At 49.3% G+C, this 19,636-nt stretch overlaps 1 protein-coding gene across 4 annotated transcripts; it reads right to left on the bottom strand.

The window, feature by feature from the left end:
* Positions 1-8,806: 8,806 nt before the first annotated feature.
* PROC (protein C, inactivator of coagulation factors Va and VIIIa) lies at positions 8,807-19,331 on the bottom strand. Of its 4 annotated transcripts, none has more exons than XM_086362211.1 (10): positions 19,271-19,331; positions 18,355-18,491; positions 17,863-17,953; positions 16,273-16,439; positions 14,683-14,707; positions 14,427-14,564; positions 14,191-14,325; positions 11,673-11,821; positions 10,619-10,736; positions 8,807-9,489 (listed from the first exon to the last, which is right to left on the bottom strand). In XM_086362211.1, exons 1-10 carry the CDS (start codon positions 19,314-19,316, stop codon positions 8,912-8,914), a joined length of 1,584 nt encoding a protein of 527 aa, XP_086218337.1. In that variant the 5' UTR covers positions 19,317-19,331; the 3' UTR covers positions 8,807-8,911. The 4 variants fall into 4 exon arrangements, with proteins under 4 accessions (XP_086218337.1, XP_086218365.1, XP_086218358.1 ...); XM_086362239.1 differs by having other exon boundaries at positions 17,863-17,949; XM_086362232.1 differs by lacking the exon at positions 18,355-18,491.
* Positions 19,332-19,636: the final 305 nt, after the last annotated feature.

Below are 19,636 nucleotides of genomic sequence, written 5' to 3'. Positions count from 1 at the left end.
TAAACTCAAAATGGATTAAAGATCTAAATGTAAGACCAGAAACTATAAAACTTCTAGAGAAATACATAGGCAGAACATCCTCTGACATAAATCACAGCAGGATCCTCTATGACCCACCTCCCAGAATAATGGAAATAAAAGCAATGGAAATAAAAGCATTCCAAAAAAAAATAAACAAATGGGACCTAAATAAACTTAAAAGCTTTTGCATGACGAAGGAAACTATAAGCAGGGTGAAAAGACAGCCTTCAGGATGGGAGAAAATAATAGCAAATGAAGCAACTGACAAAGAATTAATCTCAAAAATATACAAGCAACTCATGCAGCTGAATATCAGAAAAATAAATGACCCAATCAAAAAATGGACCAAAGAACTAAACAGACATTTCTTGAAAGAAGATGGCTAACAAACACATGAAAAGATGCTCAACATCACTCATTATCAGAGAAATGCAAATCAAAACCCCAATGAGGTACCATTTCATGCTGGTCAGAATGGCTGTTATCAAAAAGTCTACAAACAATAAATGCTCTAGAGGGTGCAGAGAAAAGGAACCCTCTTACAATATTGGTGGGAATGCAAACTAGTACAGCCACTATGGAGAACAGTATGGAGATTCCTTTAAAAACTGGGAAAAGAACTGCCATGTGATCCAGCAATCCCACTGCTGGGCATACACACTGAAGAAACCAGAACTGAAAGAGACACGTATATCCCAGTGTTCATCACAGCACTGTTTATAATAGCTAAGACATGGAAGCAACCTAGATGTCCATCAACAGATGAATGGATAAGAAAGTTGTAGTACATATACACAATGGAATATTACTCAGCTTTTTAAAAGAATGCATTTGAATCAGTTCTAATGAGGTGGATGAAACTGGAGCCTATTATACAGCGTGAAGTAAGTCAGAAAGAAAAACACCAATACAGTATATTAATGCATATTTATGGAATTTAGAAAGATGGTAATGATGATCCTATATGCGAGATAGCAAAAAAGACACATATATAAAAAATAGACTTTTGGATTCTGTGGGAGAAGGTGAGGATGGGATGATTTGAGAGAACAGCACTGAAACATGTATATTACCATATGTGAAATGGATGGCCATCCAAGTTTGATGCATGAAACAGGGCACTCAAAGCCAATGCACTGGGACAACCCAGAGAGATGGGATGGGGAGGGAGGTGGGAGTTGGGTTCAGGATGGGGGACACAGGTACAACCATGGCTGACTCATGTCAATGTATGGCAAAAACTAATACAATATTGTAAAGTAATAAACTGTCAATTAAAATAAATTAATTAAAAACAAAAACAACTTTTAGTTTCATTGATCTTTTCTATTATCTTTTTAGTATCTGTTTCATTTATTTCTACTCTGATCTTTGTTATTTTCTTCCCTTCCTTCTACTAAATTTGGGCTTTGTTTGATTTTCTTTTTCTTGTTCCTTGAGACATAAAATTAGTTATGAACTTCCACTTAAAAGCTGCATCCCACAGTTTTGATGTTTTATCTCCATTTTCATTTGTCTCAAGGTAGTTTTTGCTTTCTCTTTTGGTTTATTTAACCCACTGGTTGTTCATTGGCATGTTGTTTAATCACCACATAATTATGAATTTTCCAGTTTTCCTCTTAGAATTGACTTCAAGTGTCATATCACTGTGGTTGGAAAATCTGCTTGGTATGATTTAAATCTTCTTGAATTTATTAGGACTTGTTTTGTGGCCTAACATATGATCTATCCTGGAGAATGTTCACTTGTACAATGGGGGGGAAATGTGTATTCTATTGCTTTTGGATGGAATATTCTGCAAGTATCTGTCACGTTCATCTTGTCTAATGTGTCGTTTAACGCCAGTGTTTCCTTATTGACTTTCTGTCCAGAGTATCTATTACTTTAATGAAAGTGTGGTATTAAAGTCCCCTACTATTATTTTATTGCTGTCTCTTTCTCTCTTCTGGTCTGTTAATATTTGCTTTATATATTTAGAACCTCCAATGTTCATGCAGAAATCCTTATAAACATTATATCCTCTTGTTGGATTGGCCCCTTTACAAGCATCACTACGAACAAAGCTAGTGGAGGTGATGGAATTCCAGTTGAGCTATTCCAAATCCTGAAAGATGATGCTGTGAAAGTGCTGCAGTCAATATGCCAGCAAATTTAGAAAACTCAGCAGTGGCCACAGGACTGGAAAAGGTCAGTTTTCATTCCAATCCCAAAGAAAGGCAATGCCAAAGAATGCTCAAACTACCGCACAATTGCACTCATCTCACACACTAGTAAAGTAATGCTCAAAATTCTCCAAGCCAGGCTTCACCAATATGTGAACCATGAACTTCCTGATGTTCAAGCTGGTTTTGGAAAAGGCAGAGGAATCAGAGATCAAATTGCCAACATCCGCTGGATCATGGAAAAAGCAAGAGAGTTCCAGAAAAACATCTATTTCTGCTTTATTGACTAGGCCAAAGCCTTTGACTGTGCGGATCACAATAAACTGTGGGAAATTCTGAAAGAGATGGGAATACCAGACCACCTGATCTGCCTCTTGAGAAATCTGTATGCACGTCAGGAAGCAACAGTTAGAACTGGACATGGAACAACAGACTGGTTCCAAATAGGAAAAGGAGCACGTCAAGGCTGTATATTGTTACCCTGTTTATTTAACTTCTATGCAGAGTACATCATGAGAAACGCTGGACTGGAAGAAACACAAGCTGGAATCAAGATTGCCAGGAGAAATGTCAATAACCTCAGATATGCAGATGACACCACCCTTATGGCAGAAAGTGAAGAGGAACTCAAAAGCCTCTTGATGAAAGTGAAAGTGGAGAGTGAAAAAGTTGGCTTAAAGCTCAACATTCAGAAAACGAAGATCATGGCATCCGGTCCCATCATTTCATGGGAAATAGATGGGGAAACAGTGGGAACAGTGTCAGACTTTATTTTTTGGGGCTCCAAAATCACTGCAGATGGTGACTGCAGCCATGAAATTAAAAGACGCTTACTCCTTGGAAGGAAAGAAGACCAACCTAGATAGCACATTCAAAAGCAGAGACATTGCTTTGCCAACAAAGGTTTGTCTAGTCAAGGCTATGGTTTTTCCTGTGGTCGTGTATGGATGTGAGAGTTGGACTATGCAGAAGGCTGAGCGCTGAAGAACTGATGCTTTTGAACTGTGGTGTTGGAGAAGACTCTTGAGAGTCCCTTGGACTGCAAGGAAATCCAACCAGTCCATTCTGAAGGAGATCAGCCCTGGGATTTCTTTGGAAGGAATGATGCTAAAGCTGAAACTCCAGTACTTTGGCCACCTCATGCGAAGAGTTGACTCATTGGAAAAGACTCTGATGCTGGGAGGGATTGGGGGCAAGAGGAGAAGGGAACGACAGAGGATGAGATGGCTGGATGGCATCACTGACTCGATGGACATGAGGCTGAGTGAACTCTGGGAGTTGATGATGGACAGGGAGGCCTGGCATGCTGCAATTCATGGGGTCGCAAAGAGTCGGACACGACTGAGCGACTGATCTGATCTGGTCTGAATGACCTTTTAAACCTCTTATTACAGTTTTTGTCTTAAAGTCTATTTTGTTGGGAATTCCCTGGTGGTCCAGTGGTTAGGACTCAATGCTCTCACTGCAGAGGGCATGGGTTCAATCTCTGGTCAAGGAAATAAGATCCCACAAGCCACTCAAGTGCAGCCAAAAAAAAAAAAAAAAAAGTCCATTTTGTCTAATATAGTAAAGCTACCCCAGGTTTTTTCAGTCTCCATTTGCATGGAATATCTTTCCATCCCTTCACTTTCAATCTGTGTTGGGTCTTTAAAGCTGAACTGTCTCTTGTAGACAACATATAGATGAGGCTTGAGTTTTTATCCATTCAGGAATAGGTACATGACACAAAATAGACTTTAAAACAAAGACTGTACCATAAGACAAGGACAATACATAATACTCAAGGGGTCAATCCAAGAAGAAGGTATAACAATTGTAAATATATATGCCCTCAACTTAGGAGCACCTCAATATATAAGGCAAATGTTGACATACAAAAAAGAGAATTTGGCAGTAAAACAATCATAGTGGGGGACTTTAATACTTCACTTATAGCAATGTACAGATTATCTAGACAGAAAATCAATAAGAAAATATTGACCAAACAATATATTAGATAAGATGGACTTAACAGTCATATACAGAAAATTCCATCCAAAAGCAGAATAGACATTCGAATTTCAAGTACATATAGAAAATTCTCCAGGATAGATCACATGCTAGGCCACAAAACAAGTCTCAATGCATTTAAGAAAACTGCAATTATACCAAGTGTATTTTCCAACCACAATGCTATGAGACTAAAAATAATTTTAAGAAAAAGTAAAAATACAAACATGTGAAGACTAAACAATATGCTCACCAACAGATCACTCAAAAAGTCAAAGAAGAAATTTTAAAATATCTGAAGTCAGATAATCCAAAATCTATGCACATAAAGGTCCCTCAGTCATGCCCGACTCTTTGCAACCCCATGGACTATACAGTCCATGGAATTCTCCAGGTCAGAATACTGGAGTGAGTGGCCTTTCCCTTCTCCAGGGGATCTTCCCAACCCAAGGATCGAACCCAGACCTCCCACACTGCAGGCAGATTCTTTACCAGCTGAGCCACCAAGGAAGCGTAAGAATACTGGAGTGGGTAGCCTATCCCTTCTCCAGTGGATCTTCCCAACCCAGGCATTGAACCAGGGTCTCCTGCATTGCAGGCAGATTCTTCACCAACTGAACTATCAGGGAATTCCAAAATCTATGGGATGTAACAAAAGCAATTCTAAGAGGGAAGTTTATAGTGATACAAGCATACCTCAGTAAAAAAGATCTCAAATAAGCAAATTAACCTTACACCTAAAGGAACTAGGAAAAGAACAACAACAACAACAACAACAAAAAACCCAAAGTTACTAGAATGAAAGAAATAAAAAAGGTCAAAGCAGAAATAAATGAGACTTTAAAAAAAATAATCAATGAAACTAAAAACTAAACTTTTGAAAAGATAAATAAAACTGATAAATCTTTAGCCAGACTCACCAAGAAAAAAAGAGGGTCCACATCAATTAAAACTTTTTGTTATTAATTTCTATTTTCATTGCCTTTTGTCTAGAGGATATGTTTTATATCATTCTGAGCCTCTGGAATTTATTGCGGCTTTTCCTTCGTGGACCAGTAAATTTTTGTGAATGTTCTTACTGTGCTAATCAGTGCAGATGGTGACTGCAGCCATGAAATTAAAAGACACTTACTCCTTGGAAGGAAAGTTATGACCAACCTAGACAGCATATTAAAAAAGCAGAGACATTACTTTGTCAACAAAGTTGCGTCTAGTCAGTGCTATGGTTTTTCCAGTGGTCATGTGTGGATGTGAGAGTTGGACTGTGAAGAAAGCTGAGCACCAAAGAATTGATGCTTTTGAAGTGTGGTGTTGGAGAAGACTCTTGAGAGTCCCTTGGACTGCAAGGAGATCCAACCAGTCCATCCTAAAGGAGATCAGTCCTGGGTGTTCATTGAAAGGACTGATATTGAAGCTGAAACTCCAATACTTTGGCCACCTGATGTGAAGGACAAACTCATTTAAAAGCCCTGATGCTGGGAAAGATTGAGGACAGGAGGAGAAGGGGACAACAGAGGGTGAGATGGTTGGATGGCATCACTGACACAATGGACATAGGTTTGGGTGAACTCCGGGAGTTGGTGATGGACAGGGAGGCCTGGCGTGCTGCAGTTCATGGGGTTGCAAAGAACTGGACACGACTGAGTGACTGAACTGAACTTAGTGTGCTAAAAAAAAAAAAGCTTATTAATTTTATTGTCCAAATCTTCTATATATCAATTTGCTTTTAATCTGTTTAACTTTTTGCTTTTGAGAGAATTTTTTGAAATTTCCAAGTACAATTGCTTATTTCTCCCTGCACTTCCGTCAATTGTTGGATTATATATTTTGAGGTTATATTGTTAGAGGCACATATTATTTTATCATGATTATATCTTTATGCATGATTGATTCTTTTATCATTATTTGATGTCCATCCTTCTTGTTTGTGATATTTTTCATTGATTTCCATTTTATCAGTTATTGAAATCACTATCTTATCTTTCTTTTCATTCAAATCAATGAGGAATTTCTAACATTCTTTATTTTAAATCTTTCAGTGTTTTTTGATTTTATGTTGTCTGTAAATAATATATTGTCAGATTTATCTTTTATTCTGAAAGAAAAAGCTTTCTTATTAAAAAAATTCTTCTAATTGGTAAGTTTAACCCAGTTACATTATGTTTATTATTTCCATCTTACTCCATAGTTTTCATTAACTATACTTTCTTCTTGTTTCATTTTACAGTTTTTATATTTAAGTCCATATGGAGTTAATTTTTGTCTATTTTTTCTGTGAGACTTAGATTGGGGTTATTTTTTAGCCTAAGGATGCCACACTGTACCAGTACCACATGTTGACAGGGTCTCCTTCCTCTAACAAATTGCTTTTGCACCTTTGTCAGAAATCGGACAGCCATGGCTGTGTGAGTCTGTTCTGGATTCTCTCTTCCCTTCCATTCATCTGTGTGTCTCTCCCTGCACCAGTGCCGCACAGTCTTCATCACTGCAGCTAGATCATCATCCGTGACGCTGGGTGGAGTGCCTTCTCATTCTTTCTTCTTTTTCTAAAGTATTTTAGCTATTCAAGGCATTTTCCACATACACACACATAAAATAGTAAGCTTGTTTACAAAAAACCTGTTGGGATTTTTATAGGAATTGTGTTAAATCTACAGCTTAACTTTGGGAAAACTGGCATCTTCGCTGTGCTGAACCTTCTGTTGTCCATGCATTTAAGTCTTCTTTAATTTCTTTCATCAGCACTTTGTAAATATCATTACACAGATCTGGTGCATGTTTTATTAAACTAATATCTAAGAGCTTCATTTTCTTTAGAGTGATTGGAAGTGGTATTATGACTAATTTTGGTTTCCACATGTTCACCATTAGCATGTAGAAATACCATTAATTTTTACATGCTGCTCATTTACTTTTATTTTCCTTCTTTGCCTTCTATGGACAGATCAAGTTTACTTATACTGGTTTAAAAGCTGTAATTTTGTTCTTACTTTGTTTGCCCCTAGGGCCATTTCTAGAAACTTTAAATGTTTAATAATTTTCACCAGTTTCACTATAGAGCAGGTCAGCAGGTCTCCTCCAGCTGGGATGCCAGAAGTTCTCTCTACCATGCTAGTTAACCACCTTGACAGGAGACTCACCTAGGAAATCTTTTACAGGGGTAAAGACCTCAGCATGCCGTCACTCTCCCAATCTGTCATGTCCCACTGCGAGTGTTGGGAACACTTGCCTGAAGCACTAATCAGCAGATGGTACCAGCCCCGGGCCAGGCTTCCTCCTACCCCCAAGCAGTCCCACCTACCCTTCCCCAGGTCCTAAGGAGACGGATCCTACAGGCCTCTTCTCCACCATGCTTCTGTCCTTGTGTTTCACATAGAGAATTCAGTGGGTCCTGGTGTCCCTTCTGGTCTGTATGCAGCAGCTGTGATCCTGAGAAGCGGGGTGTAATCATAAGTCAAGGTTTCTTGTACCGTTGATTGATCTGTGCTATACTGTTGTTTGTTTTTATTGTTTCTTTTCTCTTTTTTTGGCTGTACCCTGAGACTTGCAGGATCTTAGTTCCCTGACCAGGAAGTGAACCTGGGGCACTGTAGTGAAAGCTCAGAGTCCTAACCACTGGACCCCTAGGGAACTCCCTGTGCTGAACTTTCTTTATATTCATTGGCCCTGAGCATCATGGCACCTACCCAAGTAGGTGATTAAAGACCATCTGGTCGGTGCCTTTCAAACCTAGTCACACATTAAAATGAGCTGAGGAGTTCTAAGTCTTGATTCCCCATCTAAATCATCTAAACCAGAATCTCTGCAAGTGAATTTGGATGGACATGTTTTTGAAAGCCCCCCAGGAGATTCAAAAGTACAGTGAAGGTTGAGAACCACTGCTGACAATCTAATCTTCATTTTACTAATGCCCAGAAAACAGAAGTAACTTGCCTGAGGCATACGTAGAGTTAGACTAATCTGATGACTTTAGACTAATTGTTTTGGCTTTATCTCACCACTATCCCTTTCTGTTGGGTGCATCCTAACTTACTTCTCTGTCTCATTCAGGTACGCCTATAAGGCCAGGTCAAGACAGAGCCTCTTGTTTATTGATTGTGTGACATTGTTCTTAAACAGCATCACCACTTACAGTATGAGCTCATTCTGGACTCAACCAACCCCTCTGGGTCTCTGGCTCCTCCTCACACCAGGCCGATGCTGGCCTCCATAGCCAGCAGGAAGAGAGGGGGGCAGCCCGATGGAAGTCAGACCAGTTTGGATCTTGGCTTCACAATGCAAAACTTCCTGAACCTGTTTCTTCCCATACAGTATGAGCTGCAATCTCTACCTTCAGAGGTGGATTTACTCTGGATCAGGATCCCTGACTCACACAAGCTCCTTCCAAAGTCCTGGAAGGGGCTCTCACACTTTTGTAGTCCCATTTTGTGTTCTTTTTCATTAAGCGAGCTCTCCTATATGTTACCAGCTTCAGATGCCACAAACCTCAGATACGCTCCTTTCTACCCCACAGAGGTGCTGTAGGAGTTAAATAAGATTCTGTTCATAAAGTGTGGGGCACGCAGTAGATGCTCCAAAAATCCTTCCCTCCAGAGCAGCCCAGAAAAGGGTTGAAAAGACAGAGCCATAGCTGGTGTGCTTGCAGCAAGCCCTTTTTAATGTCCACCATCTTGCCATTCAACAATCCAGCCCCTATCCAAGGGTGTCCTCTGGGGCCCAGACACAAGTGACGGGGGATGCTAAGGCACCTGGCTCTCAAGAGGGGCCTCCTGAGCTTTGATGTGGCCGTAGATCCAGTCAAGGTAACGGCTGACTTTGGTGTAAACGCCGTAGTTGTAGAGGCGCCCACAGCCCTCGCCCCAGCTCACCAGGCCCACCAGGAACCAGGTGCCACGGAAGAAGGTGACCATAGGCCCCCCACTGTCGCCCTCACAGGCATCCCTCGGGTCCCCGAGGATACCAGCGCACAGCATGTTCTCAGAGATCTTGTTTTCCATGGCATGGACACATGCATTGTACGGGACCACAGGGACCTTGATGAAGCTGAGGACGAAGGTGCGGTTTCTCTTGGTCTCGTCACGGTAGCCCCAGCCTGTCACCACAGTCTCCTGGCCGACCTGGGTGAGCTTGCGCTCAGAGAGGCCACTATCCGGGAGACAGATGGGCACAATGGTCTGCGAAAGAGTGGCAGGCTTGGCCAGGCGGAGCAGGGCGATGTCGTTGTCACTGGTGCTCTTGGTATAGTTAGGGTGGATGATGACCTCCTTGATGTCCAGGTCCACCTCCCAGCTCTCCCAGCGCCGCATGTCATACTCCCCTGCAGGGAGTGGGGCTGTCAGAGTGAGCCTGGGGGAACGTCCTTCTCCAGGGGCCCCACTGAAGCTAGCAGGACTGCCCTGCTCCTGTGGGCCCTCGTGGATGGCAGGGAATGCGTCCACAGTGGGAGTGGTCACCATGCATTCCTGGCAGGTCCTGGGCCACAGGGCTGTGCCTCAGGTCCCTATCAAGGTTAACAGCCCACGAGTGTCCATCATAAAGGGGCAAACACTGGTCTGAATTCAGGACTGGCTCAGAGATGCAGCAGTGAGGCTTGGGCAGTGACCAGCAGTGGGCAGTCAGCAGGGAAGCTCCCTGGAAACCTGGGACATAGACCAGAGCCTCAAAGAGAAAATGGGGTGCCTGCTGAAGTGGGGGCAGGGCAGGAGCAGCAGGACCCAGAGGAGGGCCAGCTGCACACAGGCTCTAACCAGGGAAGAAAGATCTGGATCACACATAAGACACAAGGTCTTCTCAGGCGAGGCAGGTAGCACCTAGTAAGTGGGGGTGGGGCTCTTATTCCAAGCCCAGCCCCATGGGAGCCCACTGGCCTTTGGTTGTGCTGGACATAATGGCAGAGAGTGTGGGTCTGGTCAGTCATTCTCAATACATATCTTTTTCCTTCTTTTTGCATGATGGTTGGAGTGAGAGCCGCCACCCCCAGAAATTGGTAGAGTGGGACCCAGGCTTGGGGAGCCCTGGGCTGTTGCAGGGGAGCAACTGGCTGCTGTGGCAGATGCCAGGGCTCCCACTGCACAGTCGATCCCTGTCAATCCGTGTGAAGTGCAGCCCTGAGGCCAGGCCATGTGGACACCTCCTGGGTCTCTGCACCCAAGCGTGCTGTAGATACATACACAGAGCCTGCTCCACACAGTGAGAGTGAAGACACAGTATGTGTGTAACCCCCTCACTTGCAAACACACATATGTAAACACCTGGCCACCAGATTCAAAGAGAACCCCTTACGTGCAAACTTACCTGGTGCTGTGGTGTCTAAACTCCCACCATGGGAGGGGCGGGCTGGGAGCACACAGCCCTCTTCCCACCAGATGCCTTCTTCATGGGTTCAAGCCCCCCAGAGACCAGGCTCCCCAAACCCGGCCACCCTCCCGCCTGCTTCCAGCCCGCACCGAGCCTGACGATGAGCTTCTTGCGGCTGTCCAAGCAGTGGGCCACCGTCAGCACCCAGGAGACGTGGATTAGCACTGCCCCACAGACCAGCTTCTTCTTGGAGTCCAGCAGCACTGCCTGGAAGAGTCGGTGGGGGGGGGGGGGTGGGCAGCAACTTCACAACACAGCTTTCTGACAGCTCCGCTTAGGCCTCTGGGGTCTTGTCACAGCCCTATGTATGGTTCTCAAGCTCAACACACTGGCTGCATAAGTAGGTCTTTCCTGGGTTCCCTGGTCACACAGCATGGACTTTTGGGCACTTTCTCCTCTGCACGTTTGATAAGAGTTTGCCTGCTCCAGGGTGTCTCCCCACATTTGCCCATGCTGTTCCTATAATCACCCTCAGCAGCATGCAAAGAGTCTTTCCTACCCTTGATGGCTAAGGCTGGGCCTCGAGTCCCCCGGGTAGCCTTTGAGGCCCCCCAGAGCCCTTGGGGGTCCCCCTCCAGGTTCCCTCAGCCCCTGTCCTGCCAGCCATCCCAGCTCTGGTCCCATTGGGTTGCCGTGTGTTTAGGATCCTGACCTTCCTAGGGGTGAGATCCCCAAGACCTACCAGTCCCCAGGTTATTGATCTCTGGGGACCCTAACCCCCAGTGCCTGGGAGTCAGACATCAAGTAAGTGTTAGTTTCCATGGGGAAGCTGGAGAGGGACTCAGGGGTCAACCCTCCCTCCTAGCCTTTTGCTATGCAAACGCTGCTCCCCTCAGGCAGGCCTCTGCCTGAAACACCACCAGCACAGCATTATCTTTCCAGCTGATTTTTAAAGCTATACTTCTTCCTGATTGCTCTGCACCCAAGGGTGCTGTAGATACAAACACCTGTGCCCACTCCACCCTGCCCAACTGCTCCTCTCTCATCAGGTTAGCACCATCTTTCTTTGGGACCCTCTACCCTTAGCACTGCCTCTCCCCACCCCGAGCAAAGGCTCACTTCCCTCCCCACTGGTGCCTCCAGAACAGGAACTGGGCTCAGTGACTCCTGACCCAGATGGTGGACTACTGCCTCTCCTCTCACCTGCCAGGGGCTCTCTCCCCATCCAGCCTCCTGCCCATCGACAATCCGTGGATCCAACTGGTCTTTTTGGTCGACTTGGTTTGTGTCACGTTTCAAGGTCTTGCGTTTCTTCTCCATTCGCTTCCCTAGCCTCCCACAAGGGAACGTCACTGAAAGCAGGAGAAAGCAGCTGAGTGCCTGCCAGGCAACTGCTCCCAAGACTGCCCCCCATGTCTGCCCACCTCCTGCCAGCAGCCTCATTTGCTGCCTTGTAGGATAAATGGAGAAGGCAATGGCACCCCACTCCAGCACTCTTGCCTGGAAAATCCCATGGACAGAGGAGCCTGGAAGGCTGCGGTCCATGAGGTCGCTAAGAGTCGGAGACGACTGAGTGACTTCACTTTGACTTTTCACTTTCATGCATTGGAGAAGGAAATGGCAACCCACTCCACTGTTCTTGCCTGGAGAATCCCAGGGATGGGGGAGCCTGGTGGGCTGCCATCTATGGGGTCGCACAGAGTCGGACACGACTGAAGTGACTTAGCAGCAGTAGCAGCAGGATAAATGATGCTTAGACATGTAGTTCTATCAACTTGCAAAGCCCCTCAGGTCAGTCAGTCGGTTAACAAACAGTGCCACTTAACGGCAAGAGTCAGACCAAGCAGCATCTCTAACCTGTGGCCTGTCCTGAGGCAGCTTGTTCAAGTTCTAGGAGTTCAGTACACACCAGGGCTGTTGGGAGTAATCTCTGGGACGCGCAGTGAGCTCTCACGCTAGGATGTTACCGAGCTCCTAACAGAGGTAAGAACTCATGGGTAGGTGGAGGTGGGCACTCCTGGAGAGCCTCAAAGTGGCTCTGAGCACAGTTGTGTGGTCCTCTGCCAGGAAGAGAGAGCATAGAACAGAACTGAGGCCAGGGCCCTTCACACTGGCTGGAGAGATTCAGACTTGCAGGAGCAAGAGGAAGCCATCAGCAGGGAGACTGAACAGTGACAGCAAATGGAGATGAGACAATAGCAACAAAGCTCCAGAAGCCGAGGGGCATTGTGACTGACTTGGTCGTCTGAGGAAGCCGAAACCTCAGCCAGTCGTAGGAGATGCAGTAGCAGGCTGCTTAGCCCCAGAGATGCCCAGGAAGCCTCCATGTGTGTCTGAGGAAGCTGTGCAGGTAGTATGGCAGGAATGTTGAGAGTTTGTCAAAGAAACTGCTAGAGCCCTAGGCTTCTGTCTCGACCCCTCATCAGTGACTTGACTGTCCTCTCTGATCCCTGCAGAAGACCCTAGGTATATTCTCTGAAGAGGGTGAACCAGAGACTGTGAGCTCAGGACTCAAGGAGACGCCACAGGAAAGACTGATACACAAGGCTGGCCAGAGAAAGTCACGCAGACACGTGCAGACTGGGCAACTGCCAGCTCCTCTCCCCTGCACCCCCACAAGGGGCTGGAAGCCAGGCTGGGACCACCCAAGCATGAGTTTGGATGATTCCTCTCAGAAAATGGCCTAAAGACCTAAGAATCTGAGCAACAGGGTTTTGTCAGTGACCTGAGCCTTCAGATGGTCTCACAGAAAAGGCCACTGGCCAACAGGCTCACCAGGCATTTCTTTGAAACTTCCTGTGACTCTCTAATTGCTTCAAAAGGAAAAGTTAGATTTTCTGTTTTTTTTTTTTTTTTTTTTTCTTCAGTAAAAGGACTATAAAAGGACTGGACTATAGAGTCCTGGTAAGTTCTCCAAACGAAGAACACAGAATCAAAGAGATGGAAAATAGAAGAGATCATAAAACTAGAAAATCAGCCCCGGGGGAAGAGATCCGATTAGAAGACGCAGAAACGGAGAACAGAGAAAGCAGGAAGGTCAAGCCATCAAGAAAATAACGAAAGAAATATTCCTAGAAGTAGAAGATGTGAATTTCCACATGAAAAAGGCGCTACACAGTGAATGAAAGAAGATCCACACTGAGGAACGACCTGCTGAAATTCATGGTAAGAGTCGCCAAACTCCGATTGTTGTGTAAGTATATAACTCTGATAGAAATTAAAATGTATAAAAAGGAAAACAGAAAAGAAGGTTGCGCTCTCTTCAGAGAAGCCAGCGGTAAAGGGAGGTGTAAAGCCATCCAAGACGGTGGCTCAGCTGGTGAAGAATCTGGAGAAGGAAATAGCAACGTGCTCCAGGATTCTTGCCTGGGACAGAGGCAAGATTCTTCCAGGGACAGAGGAGCCTGGTGGGCTACAGTCCACGGGGTCGCAAAGAGTCAGACACGACTGAGCACACACAGGATAGATGCGGAGGGTGCTGGAGGCGCGCCCTCTACATCCGCTCATCCGAGGAGCTACCTCTGTGCTCCTGCCCCAGGAGGCGTCCCCCAGGTGAGCAGTGGCCCCTGGAGAAAGTTGGGCAAGAGAAGGAAAGAGCGGGCAGGACACCCGCGACACCCGTCGGGGACACCCTCCGTCTCCCACTCCCTTGCCTAGGGCTCAGCCCGGTGGCTCGCTCACCGCCCGGGGATCCCGTGCGGTCCCCGTTGAGGGAGCTCACCCTTGGACACGCAGAGCTGGTGGTCGTCCTCCAGCCGGTAGCCGGGCGCGCAGCTGCAGTGGCGCCGGCCCTCCTCCTCCATGCAGTAGTGGGCGCAGCCGCCGTTTTCCGCCGAGCAGTTGGAGAAGCGCACCTCTGGGCAGACACGGAGGGCACCGCGAGGGCGCCGAGGCTCTACGCGCCCCGCCGGCCAAGGGCCTGGGAAGGTCCCCGCCCCGCCGCCCCCGCCCCCTCACCGTGCAAGCAGAAGCGGCCCTCCCAGCCCTCCGCGCAGTCGCAGCGGAAGCCGCCCAGGCCATCGATGCACTTGCCGCGTCCGCAGCATGGGAGGTCGCACGGGCTCCCTGAGGGCCGGTCCTCGCACTGGTCCCCGTCTGCGACGAGGGGTGAAGAGGGCGTCACCCGGGCCGCCAGCCCGCTCCCGGTTCCTCAGCGACCCGGAGACCCCCGAGGGGCACAGGTATGGCGGCCCGAGGACTGGAGCGCACTCACCGCTATACTTGGACCAGAAGGCCATCTGCGGAGAGAAGTGGCAGCATCAGGGGCCGTCAGCCCGCCTGTGTAAATGGGGAGCCCCTGGGACCCCTCCCCGCGCTGGCCCACGTCCAGCAGAGCAGCCTCTAAGCGGGCAGGGGAGCGATTATCCCACACAAGGAGGAGTCAACCCCCTTAGCCGAGGAGGGGCGGGGCGGGGAGGCAGCTGTATCCTGAGAAATGCCAGGCTCCTCCTTGCCTCTCTGGCGATCTCCACATCCCATACCTGACCCCCGTGCCCTGGAAGCTTGCTCTGGGCAAGCCACCAAGGCAGCCACTGCAGCAGAAGGGACCCAAAAGCTCCCCCACCCCCGGAGTGCCCTGCTCTGTCTCTTTCCAGCCCCTCCCTCCTTTCTCAGCCTGTCTGGTCTCCCTGAACCGGTGTGCTCAGAGCTGAGTGACCAGAAGGACATTGGAGGTGAGACACAGCTTGCTAGTTCAAGAAGTCTGCTTTTGTAACCAGGCTTGGGCTTCCCTGGTGACTTGGTGAAGAATCTGCCATGAATTCGGGAGACCTGAGTACGATCCCTGGGTCAGGCAACCCACTATAGTATTCTTGCCTGGAAAACCCCATGGACAGAGGGGCCTGGCGGGCTACAGTCCATGGGGTCACAAGAGTTGGACAAGACTTGGTGACTGAACCACCATCCTGGTGGCACTTCTGCTGCTGGGCTGGGACCACCATTCCCTGAGATCCACTGCTTGATGCCCAGGCCACAAGCCCCCAGCTGGAGACTCGGGTTAGGTGGGTGTGATGTGCCCAGGCCATGCCTGCAGAAAGCCACCTAGGCGTCTGCTGAAGAGGCCATTTGAGGAAAGAGTCCGTGGGGATCTAATCAAGGACGTGGTAGAGGAGGGCAAGAGAAAAAGCCGCCCAGAGTTCCCCCTTCAGCCCTGAAAGCCCTGAGTGGGAGGGCATGCCTACAGACAGCTCGAGGGCCCCCCAGGTGATGGCACAGCCCCCAGGTCCTAGAAGCTAAAGTGAGCTCTTGAAGCTGGAGAGGGTCTGAGCCTTGTATCAGGAAGCGACCTCCCCTACCGAGTGCGCCTCAGGGTCTCCACCACGGAGCTCTGGGGTACAGAGGACAGACCCTTTCTTTAGATGCCCTGAGCAACCAGATTTCAGCCCTGGAGATTCTGAGGCACAGAGTGGGTGTGTGTGCAGAGACATCAGAGTCTTGGGTCACCTGATGAGCAGTTAAGCAGGGGTGCGGCGTGGAAGCAGTGGTGGCCTTTTGGCCACAGGGAGAGAGGAGAAGGAGGCAGTGGTGGCCAGTTGCAGGTGAACAGGGGCTGAACTGCCTCCTGTGGGACTGAGTGGGAACCCAGCCCAAAGCTTCCCAGACTCTTCATGCTCATTGCAGAGTTGTTTTTTGGAGTCCTGTGTGCCCTGACCAAGACCGTAGGGCCATTTACGCCACGGCTGCACCCCAGCAAGCTGGGAGGGCAAGGGGCTGGCATCCACTGCCCACCTCCCAAGGACCCCAGGCTGCTCCTCCAGGTCCCACCCCTGAGCCTCATGCTCTGCACCCAGTCGGGCGGCCTTACTGTGTCTTCCGTGTTTTGGAAAATCTCCCGAGCTTCCTCGAACTCACAGACCTCCTCTGAGCACTCACGCTCCACGTTGCCGGGCCGCAGCTCCTCCAGGAAGGAGTTGGCACGTTTGCGGATCCGCAGCACTTGGTGGGCACGCTGGCTGCTGGAGAACACTGAGTCTGGGATGGGGACGGGGAGCTGACTTTGGTGGGGGGCCTGCCGTGAGGGGCCCCCACTGGGGAGAGACCCTGGGCAGGTTTGCATCTTGGTTCCCCTCCTTCCCTGCACGCTTCCTTCTCCCGAAGGAGGTGACAGGTCATCTGAGGACAGGACACTTGACCATTCGGAGTGCGTGTGCTAAAACAGACAGACCCAACCCAATCTCCATGTGACCTTGAGCAAGCCTTTACCTCTCTTCACTTTGGTTTATTCATCAAAAGATGAGGATGAGATAATCAAGTAAAACACTTAGGACAGTGCCAAGCGCAGAAATGAGCAGCCAGTGACCAGTGCCACGTGCTACTACTATTACTGGGCTTCCCTGGTGGCTCAGCTGGTAGAACCCGCCTGCAGTGCAGGAGACCCTGGTTCCATTCCTGGGTCAGGAAGATCCCCTGGAGAAGGGAAAAGCAACCTACTCCAGTATTCTGGCCTGGAGAATTCCATAGACAGAGGAGCCGGGCAGGCTATAGTCCGTGGGGTCACAAAGAGTCTGATGCTACTGAGCGACTTTCACTCCTCTTGGTATTGTTCAACTGCAGAGTTAAATGGGCCTCATTGTTCTCCAAGTACCCCTTGAGGCACCCTATCTTGACTCCCTCCCTCCAGCCTCCCTGCTCTCCCCTCCCCCACCCCATGATGACTTTCCCATGCCCTTCCCCTTGGGCAGGAACACCTGGACAACAGCAGCGCAGCCACCCAGGGAGCACCATTATATCCCCAGGCTCTGAAAGGTGTCTGCCTTGGATGCAGGGGGATAGCTGCGGTGGAGGGACCGAGTTGGGTAGTGTAAAAGAGAGACTCCAGGATGCCGTGGCCAGGAAGGGCATCCTTGGGGAAGGAAGATGTGCTGGAACTGAGTCTGGCCTTAGGAGCCACATGGACCAGGGTTGGGGGTGGGGAGGAAGGCACCCCAGGCAGACCAGCCACTCAAGAAGAGGCAGAAATGTAAGAAACAGCCTGTTGCGGCCCCAGAAGGTGGGGGAATGGCTTGCCTAATAAGCCAGGCAGCTCATGTCTCCCACAGGCTTCCCCTCCCCCTGCATTCTGGCCTCCAGTTCGCAGGGCAGCAGATGAGCATTTTAGGAGGAGAGACTGCCCTGGGGTAGGATGGGTGGCAGCTGGGCCTGGAGTTTACACAGTTGAGGGAGGGAGTAGTGGAGAGGGAAAGCCAGGGGACTGTGTGACCACTCTCCCCCAGGGAGGAGGAAGGGCGTGCCCCAGGGGGTCATCATCTCAGTACTCAGACCCTGCATGCCCTGCTGCTCTTGCCCTCACTCACGTCCTCCCTGTTCACACCTCACCCTGAGGCTCAGAGGAGATGGAGAAAGGTATGAAGACCCCGAGGGTCCCAGGGAGCGGGGAAGGGGAGCATGGCCTTACCAGGAGGAGCTGGTGTGCTGGAAATTCCCCAGATGGTCACGAACAGTAAGAGGCTTGTAAGCTGCCACATTCTGAAGCTGCAGCCACCTGTCTGAGGAGGACTTCTGAGCTTCCAGCAGCCCCACCAGGTCCCACTCTGCCCACCGCCACGCCCTGCCCCCACCATGGGAGCTGAGTGAACAAGCCTCTGTGTGTGTGTGTGTGTGTGTGTGTGTGAGCGCGCTGGTCGCCAGGGCAGAAGCTGGGGTCAGGGGTCCCAGGGGTCCGCTTCTCTATACAGAGCTAAAGTCACACGCCCTGAGTCTGCAGGGTGAAGAGAGGAAGTGGAAGGGGCAGCAACCTGGGGAAGATCAAAGGGGACTCGGCACTGAAGGGTTTGTGCCCTCCCCTGATGAGGGCTTGGGGGTGGTGCCTCTGCCAGTCTACAAGTCAGGCCAAGAGTAATAACTAACATTTACTGGACACTCATGGTGCCTTTCAAGCAATTTGTACCTGGTTCAGAGGGCGGGTCACCAAGTCAGAGCGAATCCCAGCTCCAGGACAGGGTTGCTGGGCAAGACCCCTTACTGCTCCTCCGTCTCCTCGTTTGTAAAATGGATGGGAAAACTGTATTTCTGCCTTATCTGGTTCTTGTGAGAATTAAATGAGTTAATCTACATAAAGCTGTTGAATAGGTTTGTGCATAGCAAATGCTCAGTAAGCTCGAGCTACTAGTATGTCAGCTGAGGCTCACCACCACTCGAGAGAGAGGTGTTCACGGTGTCACCCCATTTCACAGAGCGGGGATTGAGGCTCGCAGGAGAGAAGTCACACATCAAACACTCCCAACCAGGAAGTGGAAGAGTTAGTACTCAAGCTCAGGCCCGTGTGGCTCCAGACCTGGAACTTTAACCCCTGCCCCAAACCACCAGGCGAGCCCCAAGGCCACAGATTGGGGCCACAGACATAGCACTTCAGGCCAGAAACCTAGGCGCCCCGCTGCCCCCCAGGCTGAGGGGGTGCCCCACCAGCACCCCCTCCCTGCTCACCTCCCACCTTCCCCTCCCACCTTTGCTGACTCCCTCTGAGGCTAGTTCTGACTTTTGTTTAAAGGGTTTAGAAGTAGAAGTGGGGGTGGGACGGGCACCCCTGGTCACCCCGGGGCTCCAGCTGCCTCTGATGATGGCTCAGATCTGGAGGCCCTCAGCCAACTCCCACCTCCCTCAGAGTCTGGGAAGAAAGCCCCTGGGAACCATGGCACCCAAGCCCGAGGAATGCCAACCAGAGCTTTGGCCTGGCTGCTGGCAGAGCTGCGATTTCCTTACGCCAAGCTCCAGCCAGCTTCTCGAACCCTGGCGAGAAGATCCCACCTTCAGGCCTGCTCCCTTCCTCCAGCCCCTGTCACAGACCTGCCTCGAAGGGGACTTACTGGGGTGGGCCACGGAGAAACTGCAAGGTTGCCCTCCTGCCGCCATGACAGCCTGGAACTCGAGTTAATCCACAACCACAAATATTTGCTTGGCCCTTGGTGCAGAGGCCTCCCCCTGCACAGATAAACAAACAAGTTCCCGGCTCAGGACAGCTCTGTTTGCCCCAAGCCCCCTGTGCCCCAGCAGTGGGAGGGAGGCGAGGGCAGGCACCTCCAGCCATGGCCTCGTTGTAGCCTCAGAGCAGCTGGCTAAAGGAGGGACACTGTCCCCTTTTCACAGATGAGGACATTTTTACCCAGTGCTATTGCCGTTTGCCTCAGATCAGCACAACTGATAATGTTATTTCACCAAATCTAAGATGCCAC

Source organism: Bos grunniens, chromosome 2 (assembly GCF_055505025.1).
Source record: "Bos grunniens cultivar Pamir isolate PY7600 chromosome 2, Bosgru_T2T1.0, whole genome shotgun sequence".
Taxonomy (NCBI): domain Eukaryota; kingdom Metazoa; phylum Chordata; class Mammalia; order Artiodactyla; family Bovidae; genus Bos; species Bos grunniens.
This window is presented reverse-complemented; position numbering and strand designations above follow the sequence as displayed.

Coding starts and splice junctions, on each gene's coding strand:
- PROC (XM_086362211.1), bottom strand. CDS start 19,316: ATGGCGGCAGGAGGGCAACCTTGCAGTTTCTCCGTGGCCCACCCCA. Junction 17,954..18,354: donor TGACCCGCCCTCTGAACCAG/GTACAAATTGCT, acceptor AGTCCTCCTCAG/ACAGGTGGCTGCAGCTTCAG. Junction 14,326..14,426: donor GGGCCGCTTCTGCTTGCACG/GTGAGGGGGCGG, acceptor GTGTCTGCCCAG/AGGTGCGCTTCTCCAACTGC.